We start from the raw sequence: 14,171 nt of genomic DNA, 5'->3' as shown, positions 1-14,171 counted from the left end.
CCTGATTGCACTGACCCTGTAGTCAGCATCAATTAGAAATAAAGCATCTTGCTGACCAGCATGAATAAAATGCCGCAGTTTCACCTGATCATTGTTCTTAGAGGTTTTCTCCCCAGCAGACACCCAATTTAGAAGATCAATAATTTATCAAAAACTGCACTGCTCACACCAAAACTGACTGGAATCAAAAAACACACATGACAGAATCAACCCAAATATTATATGAAACATTTTATTCATATTCATGAAATGCAGAAAAAACATTTAACTCCATTTGTACTTATAACATTTCAGAATAAAAGCACCAACACCAAACAGTAACAAGTTTTCTGTGAAAACTCAGGGCCTTTTGGAAAGTAGGTTTGCCATTATTGCACCTCAAACCTGCCCTGGCTTAACCAATCAGACATCACTATACAACATGCCCCATTTGTCCCTCAGTGGTGGTTCCCCCGCCAAAAGAGAGGGAGTGTAACAAAGGGCAAAGGACCTCCTTCAGACACATGCAGCTCAACGGAGGGATTTATGAGAAGAGGAAGATGCTGAAATTCGGCGCTGTTTCACAGATTCTCAACATCGAGCGACTGATAAAAGTTTCCTGAAGAGGCTGGAATGTATGTGACAGTGAGAAACAGTCTGAGATCTGACACGTCGAGGTGTGAGCCAAAAAGCACCAGCTCATCTTTTTTTATTATCTTGAAATACACAAACTGAAGGTTGTCCTGAGTTGAGTTTGAAAAGAATTTCACCACGCCACCCTGTGGTAGAAATGTGACATGCAGTAGTTACAAAGGTAAATAATTTCAAGCAAACTGGGAAGTTCCTGAGTTCAGACCTTTGGCAGGATTTAGAGTAAACAGCCTTGAGTGCAAAACTCTTTTGGGTTGTTTAGCAGTAAGTGTCGGAGGGAGAAGAAGCCTGTCAGAGAACTGCATAGAAACTTTAAAATCAAATCAAGCTTGTGCATCAAAAACACTTGGAAAAACAGCACCTGACCCTCTTGACCAATTCAAAACTATGTGCAGTCAGAGTAGTGTTCTCACTTGCACATACACTGCCCCTCCAGACGACGGAGCGCGTTCACGAAGCGCGTCCACGAGACCATCTGAAAGCAACCAGGCAAACGTGTTGAAGAAGCGCGCAGCATGAAAGCACCTCGCACGCACGTGCAGCCGAGTTTCCTCATTTTAAGTGAAGGAGAGCACCGTGCCGTCTGTGGGACGCAGTCATTCAAAACGCAGCGGAATCTGAAGACACAATTACAACAATTACATTTAACTGCAATTGTATAAAACAGCAAATAGCAAAATAAAACGGCAGCAACAGCAATTAAAAAATAAAAATAAAGCCCTCAGTGCTGGTAAGAAATGGACTGCATTCACAAAGGAGCAAGTCACTTCCTTCACATGAGCCCTCGTGTCTGACCATAGCAGAGTGAACACATGACAAATTTTACCCAGTAGCTTCAATTAGTCTTGTCCCGTAGACGTACAAACGGCGAGTGGGAGCAAAACAAACAAAAAAAACCCCAAAGAAACAAACACACAAACTGAGCCTAAGTCTAATTCCACCATGGGGAAAAATGGAAGCAGTAAGTAGTAGTACACACACACACACACACACGAACCTGCTCACGTTACAAAGTGGGACCATTTATTACCAAGACATCCAAAGACAGCGCTATGACATTTTATATGCACCAATTAAGATTTCTAACTGCTGTTATTTAGAACAAAAGCACCATTTCTTTCCTGCAGTCTGACATCTGATGAGCACGATAACAGTTCGAGTGCTGGAATCTGCACCACGGCACGTCGTCGTGTTTGTCCCGTAAACGTACAGCGAGCGTTTATACATGCATGGCGTGTAAACCGGCAGACACGTGCTGCCGTGTTGTCTGTTAAGGTCCTGTGGTGGCGATGTTTCGCTCTTTGTGGCTCTGCGCCTCCTGTCCAACAGGCTGAATGAATTCTACGTTCACAAAATCAGCACCAAATGTCCCTTATTCACTTAGACATATATATTTTTATATTTATATTCAAATAGACTATAGCAATACATACTTTATAAACCTTTGTGTTTATGGACAGACTTACAATAAAAACAGTAACACTATGTACAAAAACAGTGCGTTGAGTTGATGGACTGCTCGGAGCGCGCAGACCGTCAACCCGCTGAGGAACACGAACACAGCGTCTGAGCCGGCTGCTCTCTCAAACAAACATGGTTTCTACAGTTGTACACGAGGCATCAAAACGGCAGCATTTTAAATATGTTAAGGTCAACGCCGGCCGCACGACCTCACCAAAGCTCCGGTGTACAGCACCAAGTATTCAACCTGTCTGTGGTGTTTTCAATCCAGAATAAATAAGATCAGGCACAGTCCAAAGATAGCACCAATGTTTTCAGACAGAGTCAAACACACACACGCAACGGCATTTTGAAACGTCAGCGTCAAAAAGGGAAACCCAAATACAGAGGCAAAAGGCCCGACTGACGGCATAAATATAATAATCATCTAAATTATACACAATTATACAGAAGAAATGAGTCACGTTCACAGTACAAACATTGTTTACAAAAACAAAATGACACAATAAGAAGCAAAACTGTGTGTGAGGAGTCCAGTAGTTTGGGTGGTGATGGTTGTGTGTATTCCCAGTGTGTACGGGTTTCCACGTGTGTGTGTGTCATTCCACATGTGCTGACAGCTGCAGAGATAAATAGGAGTTCAGCTTAAGTCGGGTTTAAACTCTCACTGTGCTGCTGAGGTCCCAAGTAGTAGTGTGACTGTCCAAACTCTCCAACCAAATAACTACCAAATACAAACGACTCTGGTTCTCGTGTGGTTTACTGCAGCTCTTTTGGAGTGGAGTCGGCTTCATCAACCAGCAGTGTGTGACGTTCTGCCACTTTAAAGCTAGCGTGTAGGATTTAGTGTCATCTAGTGGTGAGGTTGCAGATTGCATTGTGGTATGATTCTGTTACGCTTCTAGTTTTTGCATCTCTGGTGACGCAAATTCACACCCTCTTGCTTCTCTTCTGATAGGCACCATGCGTGAACCTCCACTTCACAAAAATGAACATTCTCAAACTCGTCGGCCTGCACGAGCAACCACCAGTCAGCGAACAACAAAGATACTGCTGATTTATCTTCTTTTTTTTTCTCCTCAGTTTTCCAACAGTTGTGGAAAATGTGAAACAAGGAGTAAGTATGTCCCTTTTGGGCTACTGTACCCACATGGAGGGGTTCATTTAATCTTATGAAAACATAAGTAGTAGTTGCAAGTAATTTTACACTAATAAACAGCCCTAAATCCTACACACTGGAGCTTTAAGTAGGAGGAGTTCTAGAACACACACAGCATCAGCTCAGTGAGCATCTTCTACTCTTATTTTAAACAAATGTGATTCGTACTGACGCCCCTTAAAATATGACTCATAGTAGGCTGAAGTCTGTCAGACGTTTGTGTGTTTGGAACTTAAAACATTCACTGAACAGCTGTCAAACTTTTCTAAAGTGAACAGAAAAACTCGGCCAGGCAGGAAAAGATAAACTTAAAAAACAGACGTGACACTCGCGGTGGATGTGTGAGGTAAATGTAGTGAGCACCAAGTCAATAATTACAAAGCTGGATTCATTAGTTTGACTCCAGTTGGCTACAAAAGAGAAAGATAAGTTGTGTAATGGAGCCAGAGAAGAGAAGCAGTTTGTTCAGGATCTGAAAAGCTGAATGACATTCAAGCAGACTTTCTTCTGCTTCCATTTAAAGCAACATTTTAATCCAACATACAGTAGTGTTCAGAATAAATGTAGTGCTATGTGACTAAAAAGATTAATCCAGGTTTTGAGTATATTTCTTATTGTTACATGGGAAACAAGGTACCAGTAGATTCAGTAGATTCTCATAAATCCAACAAGACCAAGCATTCATGATATGCACACGCTTAAGGCTATGAAATTGGGCTATTAGTAAAAAAAAAAAAAAGTAGAAAAGGGGGTGTTCACAATAATAGTAGTGTGGCATTCAGTCAGTGAGTTCATCAATTCTGTGGAACAAACAGGTGTGAATCAGGTGTCCTCTATTTAAGGATGAAGCCAGCACCTGTTGAACATGCTTTTTGAAAGCCTGAGGAAAATGGGACGTTCAAGACACTGCTCAGAAGAACAAAAAATTATAGGCTGTTCATCTACAATGATCTCCAATGCTTTAAAATGGACAAAAAAAACAGAGACGCGTGGAAGAAAACGGAAAACAACCATCAAAATGGATAGAAGAATAACCAGAATGGCAAAGGCTCACCCACTGATCAGCTCCAGGATGATCAAAGACAGTCTGTGCTGTGACAGTTAGAAGATGCCTGTGTGAAGCTAATTTATTTGCAAGAATCCCCCGCAAAGTCCCTCTGTTAAATAAAAGACGTGCAGAAGAGGTTACAATTTGCCAACGAACACATCAACTGGCCTAAAGAGAAATGGAGGAATATTTTGTGGACTGATGAGAGTAAAATTGTTCTTTTTGGATCCAAGGGCCGTAGACATTTTGTGAGACGACCCCCAAACTCTGAATTCAAGCCATAGTTCACAGTGAAGACAGTAAAGAATGGTGGTGCAAGCAATACGATATGGGCATGTTTCTTCTACTATGGTGTTGGGCCTATATATCGCGTACCAGGTATCATGGATCAGTTTGGATATGTCAAAATACTTGAAGAGGTCATGTTGCCTTATGCTGAATAGGACATGCCCTTGAAATTGGTGTTTCAACAAGACAATGACCCCAAGCACACTAGTAAACGAGCAAAATCTTGGTTCCAAACCAACAAAATTAATGCCTTGCAGATGTGAAGAAATCATGAATCATGAAAAACTGTGGTTATACAAGTACAACTAAAAACTAGTTTAGTGATTCACAGGATTGCTAAAAAAGCAGTTTGAACATAATAGTTTTGAGTTTGTAGCGTCAACAGCAGATGCTGCTATTATTGTGAACACCCCCTTTTCTACTTTTTTTTTTTTTTTTTTACTAATAGCCCAATTTCATAGCCTTAAGCGTGTGCATATCATGAATGCTTGGTCTTGTTGGATTTGTGAGAATCTACTGAATCTACTGGTACCTTGTTTCCCATGTAACAATAAGAAATATACTCAAAACCTGGATTAATCTTTTTAGTCACATAGCACTACTATTATTCTGATCACTACTGTATGTACAGTTGTGTTAAAAATAATAGTGAGTTTAAAAAAGTGAGTAAACCTTAAAATCCTGTTATTTCCATACAGGCAAGCGCACCGGGAACACGGCACATTCTGTTCCAAATCAAAACATGAAGAAAAAATATGATCAAATTTGTTAGTTAACAGAAGAAGAAAAAAGAAAAAGACCTGAGGTAGAAAGATAAAAGATTATGGTGTTCAAAAAAAATATCAGTGTGTGTTTTTCTTTCTGTGACTGTTCTTCCTCCCTCACAGGTGGAACTTATTTAAGGATGAAGACAGTAAATGTTCCTGCTGGTTGTGTTTTTCTCTGAGTAAAATGGGTCGTTCCAGACATTTGATTAGAAAGTTGATTGGAGAGGAGAAAACGGCAACAAAACCAGAAAGACGTGAAAGAAAACCACTATTCAGATGGATCAAAGAACAGACAGAATGACAAAGACCCAGACAACGATCAGCTCCAGGAGGATCAAAGAAGGTCTGAAGTTACCTGCGAGTCCTGGAACAACTAGAATACGTCTGAAAGAAGACAAATGATGGACAAGCGATCCCACACAGTCCCACTGTGGAAAAACCACGAGTTGAAGAGGCTCGACAAAGAACCCTGGACTGAAGAGAAACGGAGCAAACATTTTGTAGACTGATGAAGAAAAAATTGTGCTTTTTGGGTCTCGGGGCCACAGACAGTTTGTCAGACGACCCTCAAAAACTGAACATACACTGTGAAGACAGTGAAGTCTGGTGGAGCAAACATGATGTTTCTCCCGCTGTGGTATCGAGTCTATTGATCACATACCAGGATCATGGATCAGTTTGAACACATCAGAATACTTGAAGAGGTCATGAAGAGGAAATGCCATTGTGTCAATGGGAGTTTCAACAAGACAACGAGACCAAAAACACCAGCAACGCAGCAACATATTGGTTTCAGACCCACCAGATTAACATTATGGAGCATCCAGTCCAATCCCAGGACCTTAATCCAACAGAAAACCTGTGGGGCGACATCAAAAATACTGTTTCTGAGGAAAAAACAAGAAATGCAAAGGAGCTGTGGATTGTAGTCCAAAGGTCCTGGACTGGAAAACAGAAGCTGGTCGACTCCATGAAACACAGATGTGAAACAGGTCTCAGAAACAGTGTTCATACGTACAACTAAATACGAGTTCAGTCATTCACAGAAAAGATAAATTTTCAAGCATTTTCACTTTATATAGTAACTGTTTGAAAAAATACAGACACTGATATTTTTGAACAGCCTAACATTCTTCTTTCTTCACTTTCTATAAAGTAATAATTTTGATCATTTTTTCTTCATGTATTGATTTGGAACAGAATGTGTGTTCACAATCCATTTGCATGTATGGAAATAAAAGCTGTTTCAAGGATTTTGAGCTTTACTCACATTTTGAAAGCACACTGCTATTATTTTGAACACAAATGTAAATGAAGGCTTCAGGTATTGATGATTTTTATTATATTCTATCAAATATTTAGTAACTGAGTTTTTCAGATAAAACTAGTAGAACAACTATTAACATACATGCATTAGTAGCTAGTGTAGTTAGCTGTTGAACCAGTAACATAAGACACATATGTTACAAATGTTTTATCAGAAAACATTGTAACAAACTATGCATACAGGTGAACAGATCAGAGGATTACGGCAGACGAGTGGTTTGAAAAGATTCGATAAATGTTTGGATCACTCTTTAATGCCGCGCTGGTGCTTTTGGTTTTGTTCCTGAAACAAAACCTCAAGGCAGATAATCTGACCTTTTATTTTTTATTATGAAAAATGAGTCGAGCTTCACCAGGAATCACTGCAAAAGTGTGTTAAGTAAGGACCCACGGTATGCCCTGTGTTTCGAGTAACTTCATTTACTATCCAGTGTGAAACAAGGCTTAAGTTTTGTTTTAATACGGGAAGAACAGAGAACAAGAATGAGAGAGAGAGTGAGAGAGAGAGAAGCCATGCATGCAGAGAAACAGAGTCAGATCTGAGATCAGTGAACTGGCTGGTGATTGAATGTTATCAATGCGTGGGGCCTCAGCATATCTGAACGCTACTTCAGTGAAACACTGTGTCCAAGAGAAAACACAAGGGAAAAGCTGAAATTTTACTTTTTACCAGCTATCCAGTGCCTGCTTGTGACAAAAGGTATTTTTGTGGTGTTACATGTTTTTTTTTAAGTTTCTTTCTTTTTTTTTTCTTTTTTTTTTAAATAAAAGGTTCCCTTGAAGCTTTCACTGGGAACACAACAAAGTGTCTTCTCGTCTGCTGTTAAATCATGAAAAATAAATAACTTTTACTGAATATTAGATTTTAAAATGTTGCCAAACACCAAAAAATTTAAATAAAAAAATCCAACACTCATTGAGATGTGATCAGTACCTAAGGACTTTGCTGAAGGTCACAGTAGTGGCAGTGTAGTTTAGTGTGCGTGTGTGTGTGCGCGAGTGTGTGTATGTATGAGAAATCCCATGACAGAAGCCGGTCTTGGAGGCGGTTGAGTAGTGCAGACGTGTTGAAGCACCAGTGAGCAAGGACAGTGCCGCAGTCCACACCGGGACAGTTGCATAGGTTACTTAATGTTGAGGTAGTTTTCATAAATTACCTGAAACATCAGAGAAGAAAGAAAGAAATGGCTGAGTGCTTCTATAAGTTCAACAGAAAAGGAAAAATACACTCGCACAAAAAACACCCAGGGTCATAAATATCTGGACACTGACTAAGTTATTGGCAGTTTAGTTGTTTGACAAATAATTCAAATTCAAAGCAATTAATAATGACTATAAACTGTAAATTAATTTTAAATGTAAATCAGGGCAACAGGGTAAGAATGATATATTTTGGTGTATGATTTACCCTTGTAACAGAATGAACTAAAATCTTTTTTCTTCGGAGTGCCCATTCCTGCCCAGCTCACACACAAACAAAAAATAAAGAAATGAAAAAAAGAAATGATTCAATCCTTAAAAAAAAAAAAAAAAAAAAAAAAAAAAAAAAAAAAAAAAAAAAAAAAACTAGGACCCCTTTCTCTTTGGTTCATTTAAAGAAAATTGATCTTTTTAAGTATTTTTGTCTGTCAAATAAATGTTATTATGACGATGCATCTTGATTATCTCAGAAGAGACAAATTCTTGGCCACCTCCCATGATCTTTGGCACCATCTTCAAAGAGCTGTTCCGCAGGGTGCCGTTCTACTGCAATTACCCACAACGGCTTACAGACTGTTTGGTGTTCGGAGTGCATTCGGATGCTCTTCCTTTGTAATAATGTACCAAACAGTTGATGTGGCCATTTTTGCCATCGTGCTCACGCATTTGGCATATGCTACATGTCAAACATGTTTAGCTGTAAAATAAACAGTGACGGAACAACAAACACCTGACCTGAAAGAGCTCAGCAGTCAACTGTCCAATATCTGATGGATGTGATGCTTCAAAAATGTGCCCCAATTTGCTATCCGGGATTCAACAGGAAGGAATGTGCTCTGTGGAATAGCTCCATGAAATAGTCAGTGTTCAAATATTTATTAACCTTGATATAAATTGATGAAATATTGAAATAGTGTTAATCCCAGTATGGCTGGGCGATATAGAAGCATTCACGTCACCACTGGTATGGATTATGTCTAATGCTGCAGTACACTACAGTGTTGCAGTGCTTTGCAGGGGTCAAATGTTACCACTTTTTCAGGGCTGATACCAATTATTAGCAAAGTAGGAGACCAAAAAGTGATATTTGCATGCAGTAAAAAAGTCTCAAAAAGATATCAAAATTTAGAACACCACACTCTTAAATATAAAACTTTCTTTAAATGCCTTCAGACTTATGTTTAATTCACAAAAACTTTCAATGTGACCTTCACACAAAAAGTGCAGGAAGGTAAAAGTAGCATTATTCTGAAGTTGAAGAACTAACTAACTAACTAAATAAATACAGCCGCCAGAGCTCCAGTCGGCACCCCGCATTAGACTGAACCGCCACTGTACCTTACGGCTTCCAGTGGATTGTTTGCTGTTGTGACGCTCTTCTGAACTTTACATGGTTGTATATGTTTCTTTTATTTATGTTTAGCACTCTTCTGGCTGTTAAGTGTATCTACTCTGAATCTTATTTAACTACAGTCCCGTTGTGAATCGCTAGCGATTAGCAATCACTAGCAGTTAGCATTCGCTAGCAGTTAGTTTTCGCTAGCTATGTCCCCCCCCCCGTTACTTTTATAGCTGTTTCTTTTTTACCCGTTTAATGCTTCTGTTAGTTTTTCAGTGCAACTGCTGTGGATTTTAGGTAATTATTTTACTCCTGTGTAAATCTTAGGAGTGGCTAGCATTTTTCGTTAGCGGTTATTGAGTTCGAACTCCCCTCCCCCCATTTCTTTAATACTTTTGTTAGTTTTTCAGTGTAACTGTTGTGAATTTTAGCTTAGTACTTTACTCGTGTTAATCTTAGGAGTGGTTTACTTATAAGAGTTTTTTTTTTTTTAACTGTCCCTACAACTCTAATACTTCTGCTACTTTTTCAGTGTAACTTCTGTGAATTTTAATTAATTTATTTACACCTGTGTGAATCCTGTGTGAGCCTTAGGAGTGGTTAGCTTATTCATTATTGGTTAGCTCATGCTTGCGTGGCTCTTGAATTTCCTAGTGCACAAAGTACACTACTTTACACCCTCCGTAAATTCTGCGTGATGATGGAAGATAGGGTCCGTGTCCCTAAGTTAGAACAGCTTCTTAGCTCAGTGGAGTTACATGTTACGGGCACTCCAGATGAGGTTAGTGTTGGGCCAGCTAGCGTGCCCATTAGCATCAGCCTAGAAACGCCGGCTGTGGAGGACGGCTTTCGGACTGTGGCTAGGTCGAGGAAGCCCAGTAGGGCTTGGTGCCTGGTTGTGGTACCCCGATCACACACCACTGCGAACTGTGAATGGGTTCTCCCCTTGGATTTGCCTGATGTGAACACTCTGAGCCCATGAGTGACTTCCACTCCTGTCTCCAGGCCAAAATGCTGGGACTAAAAGATTACCAGCCTGTTCAAGCCTTATATGAAGAGGCAGTGGTAAGAAGAGGGAAAATCATTTCAAAGGACCCAGAGCATCCTCTTCACAGTGAATATGTCCTGCTGCCTTCAGGACGGAGACTGAGGGTGCCACAGTGTAGGGCTAACAGATTTAAGTTGTCCTTTGTCCCATCTTCTATTAAACTGCTGAACACTAGATCTTCACGTACATCAGATTCTCTGCACAGTACTTAACCTGCACTTTACCAACTCTGTGGCTGAATGTGTGTTGTTTGTATCTGTTTTATTGTTTTTTGTACTGTTTTAAGCAATATGTAGCACTGTGCCCAGGACAAATTTCCTTTTGGGGACAAAGTTTTTTCTATTCTATTCGACTTCAGTGATAGGGGATTCTATCACCCGCAAAGTCAGATTGCAGATGCCAGCTGACATTAAATGTATTCCTGGGGCCAGAGCTCCCGACATTGCATCCCATCTTAGGGTGCTGACCCTCAGAAGGGAACACAGACTAAGGAACATGACATGAGATACAGTCACATAGTTATTCACATCGACACCAATGATGTCAGGATGAAACACTCAGAGGACACAAAAAACGGACATAGAGAGGACTTGTGGCCTTGCCAGAAAGATGTGTTGGCATCGATTAATAGCCTCTGGTCCCCTCCCCTCCCGGGGTACTGATGAGGTGTTTAGCAGGCTAACATCCTTACATAGGTGGCTGGCACAATTTTGTAGACAGCAAGGCTTTAGCTTTATTGATAATTGGCCTTCATTCTGGTGCCACTGTGGCTTGCTAATGCCGGATGGCCTCCACCCTACTGGGGAAGGTGCCACCATCTTGTATGTGAACATAGATAGAGCTCTACAGGGAGGGTAACATTAGGAATTTGCAGCATGCTATGGAGCTTGTGATTAGAGACCCTGCAAGGCTTATGACAAATGTGGGCGTGGAAACCATTAGCTTAGCTTAGAAATTAGTGCAGAAAATCCACTATGGTGATAGTGCAGTTTATCTGCCAGAGAGGGAAATTCAACAAGTTGAGACTGTGGCCTGCTTCCGTAGACGTGTCTATAAAAAAATCATAGAGGGATATGCTTTGCAAACGTAATACCCATTACTACACTGTATGATGTTGAAATTGAGGATGGCCCAATGGTTGTTCCAGCAATATCAAAGATTTCGTGTCTGCTACCAACAACGTGCTTGGAATGCCTTAAACCTAAACCTACTTCTAGGCATCTTATATATGCTACTCTGGAATACCCCGAAACCCAAACAGTTCAACTGTCAACCCCACTGAGGTCCTTAGTCTGGGTCTCATTAACATAAGATCACTATCGTCAAAATCATTGTTGATTAATGATCCAATTCTTGATCATCACTTAGGTATGATTGGGTTATGTGAAACCTGGCTTAAACGTACAGCTGTCCTCCCCTTAAATGAGGCCTGCCCACCAGCATATACATTTAGAATAGAATGCTTTTTATTGTCATTATACACAAGGTACAACAAAATTAAAAGACAACTCCCGTAGTGCAAAGGTGTAAAAATAAATATAGTCATGTCCCTTGTGATGTGAAGCAAGGTGGGGGTGTTGCTCTTATTTATAAATGTAGGTTTAGCTTATTAGCTGTTGGGGGTCACAAAGATAACTCGTTTGAGCATCTGATTCTCCGCTCAGGATATTAAGCATTGCCAAGGTCAGAAGAATAAAAATCAGCCATATTACTTTGTCACTGTATATAGGCCTCCTGGCCCATATTCTGAATTCTTAGATGAACTTGGTGCGTTCATCTCTAACTTGTCAATTACAACCCCTGGCAAAAATTATGGAATCACCGGCCTCGGAGGATGTTCATTCAGTTGTTTAATTTTGTAGAAAAAAAAGCAGATCACAGACATGACACAAAACTAAAGTCATTTCAAATGGCAACTTTCTGGCTTTAAGAAACACTATAAGAAATCAGGAAAAAAAATTGTGGCAGTCAGTAACGGTCACTTTTTTAGACCAAGCAGAGGGAAAAAAAAATATGGAATCACTCAATTCTGAGGAAAAAATTATGGAATCATGAAAAACAAAAACGCTCCAACACATCACTAGTATTTTGTTGCACCACCTCTGGCTTTTATAACAGCTTGCAGTCTCTGAGGCATGGACTTAATGAGTGACAAACAGTACTCTTCATCAGTCTGGCTCCAGCCTTGTCATGGACCATTTTCTTCAACTTCCACCGAAGATTTTCAATTGGATTAAGATCCGGACTATTTGCAGGCCATGACATTGACCCTATGTGTCTTTTTGCAAGGAATGTTTTCACAGTTTTTGCTCTATGGCAAGATACATTATCATCTTGAAAAATGATTTCATCATCCCCAAACATCCTTTCAATTGATGGGATAAGAAAAGTATCCAAAATATCAACGTAAACGTGTGCATTTATTGATGATGTAATGACAGCCATCTCCCCAGTGCCTTTACCTGACATGCAGCCCCATATCATCAATGACTGTGGAAATTTACATGTTCTCTTCAGGCAGTCATCTTTATAAATCTCATTGGAACGGCACCAAACAAAAGTTCCAGCATCATCACCTTGCCCAATGCAGATTCGAGATTCATCACTGAATATGACTTTCATCCAGTCATCCACAGTCCACGATAGCTTTTCCTTAGCCCATTGTAACCTTGTTTTTTTTCTGTTTAGGTGTTAATGATGGCTTTCATTTAGCTTTTCTGTATGTAAATCCCATTTCCTTTAGGCGGTTTCTTACAGTTCGGTCACAGACGTTGACTCCAGTTTCCTCCCATTCGTTCCTCATTTGTTTTGTTGTGCATTTTCGATTTTTGAGACATATTGCTTTAAGTTTTCTGTCTTGATGCTTTGATGTCTTCCTTTGTCTACCAGTATGTTTGCCGTTAACAACCTTCCCATGTTGTTTGTATTTGGTCCAGAGTTTAGACAGCTGACTGTGAACAACCAACATCTTTTGCAACACTGCATGATGATTTACCCTCTTTTAAGAGTTTGATAATCCTCTCCTTTGTTTCAATTGACATCTCTCGTGTTGGAGCCATGATTCATGTCAGTCCACTTGGTGCAACAGCTCTCCAAGGTGTGATCACTCCTTTTCAGATGCAGACTAACGAGCAGATCTGATTTGATGCAGGTGTTAGTTTTGGGGATGAAAATTTACAGGGTGATTCCATAATTTATTCCTCAGAATTGAGTGAGTCCATATTTTTTTCCCTCTGCTTGGTCTACAAAAGTAACCATTACTGACTGCCACAATTATTTTTCCTGATTTTTTATAGTGTTTCTTAAAGCCAGAAAATTGCCATTTGAAATGACGTTAGTTTTGTGTCATGTCTGTGATCTGCTTTTTTTCTACAAAATTAAACAACTGAATAAACATCCTTCGAGGCCGGTGATTCCATAATTATTGCCAGGGATTGTAGTACAGATAACATTCTGATCACTGGTGACTTTAACGATCATATAAATAAGCCTTCTGATCCCCTCTACAAATCATTTATGAAGATTGCGGATGCATTAGGATTTCAGCAATGCATTCAGGACTCGATGCACATTAGTGGAAACACCCTGGATTTGGTTCTCGCACATGGTATTGCTGTCACGAATACTGACATCATGCCTCTTACATCAGTGGTCTCTGATCACTCACTTATTAAGTTTACAGTTTCGTTGCCATGTTTAGTGGAACAACAACCTTATATATCACTACGGCGATGCATCAACTCCTCGACTATGACTGAACTCGAAGCTAGACTAGACTGCGTAATGTCTTAGCTTCACATTTGGCAAATACCCAATCAGTAGACAGACAGTCTTCTGGATAGTTTAAACTAAGTGCTCAAAACTACACTCAACATGACTGCGCCACCTGTGTTAAAACCGCGCTC

The 14,171-nt window shown here is 40.0% G+C and overlaps 1 protein-coding gene across 1 annotated transcript in view; it reads right to left on the bottom strand.

Annotated features, from left to right (window-relative positions):
- Nucleotides 1-6,465: 6,465 nt before the first annotated feature.
- dot1l (DOT1-like histone H3K79 methyltransferase) overlaps nt 6,466-14,171 on the bottom strand; it is an 89,902-nt gene continuing 82,196 nt past the window's right edge. Inside the window, 1 exon segment of the mRNA XM_034180222.1 lies at nt 6,466-7,836. Within this exon segment, the coding sequence (XP_034036113.1) occupies nt 7,826-7,836 (11 nt within the window). The 3' untranslated portion in view covers nt 6,466-7,825.

The sequence above is a fragment of the Thalassophryne amazonica genome, chromosome 10 (genome assembly GCF_902500255.1).
Source record: "Thalassophryne amazonica chromosome 10, fThaAma1.1, whole genome shotgun sequence".
In the NCBI taxonomy this organism is placed as follows: Eukaryota; Metazoa; Chordata; class Actinopteri; order Batrachoidiformes; family Batrachoididae; genus Thalassophryne; species Thalassophryne amazonica.
Note: the sequence above shows the minus strand (reverse complement) of the source record. Positions and strands in the feature narration are given on the sequence as shown.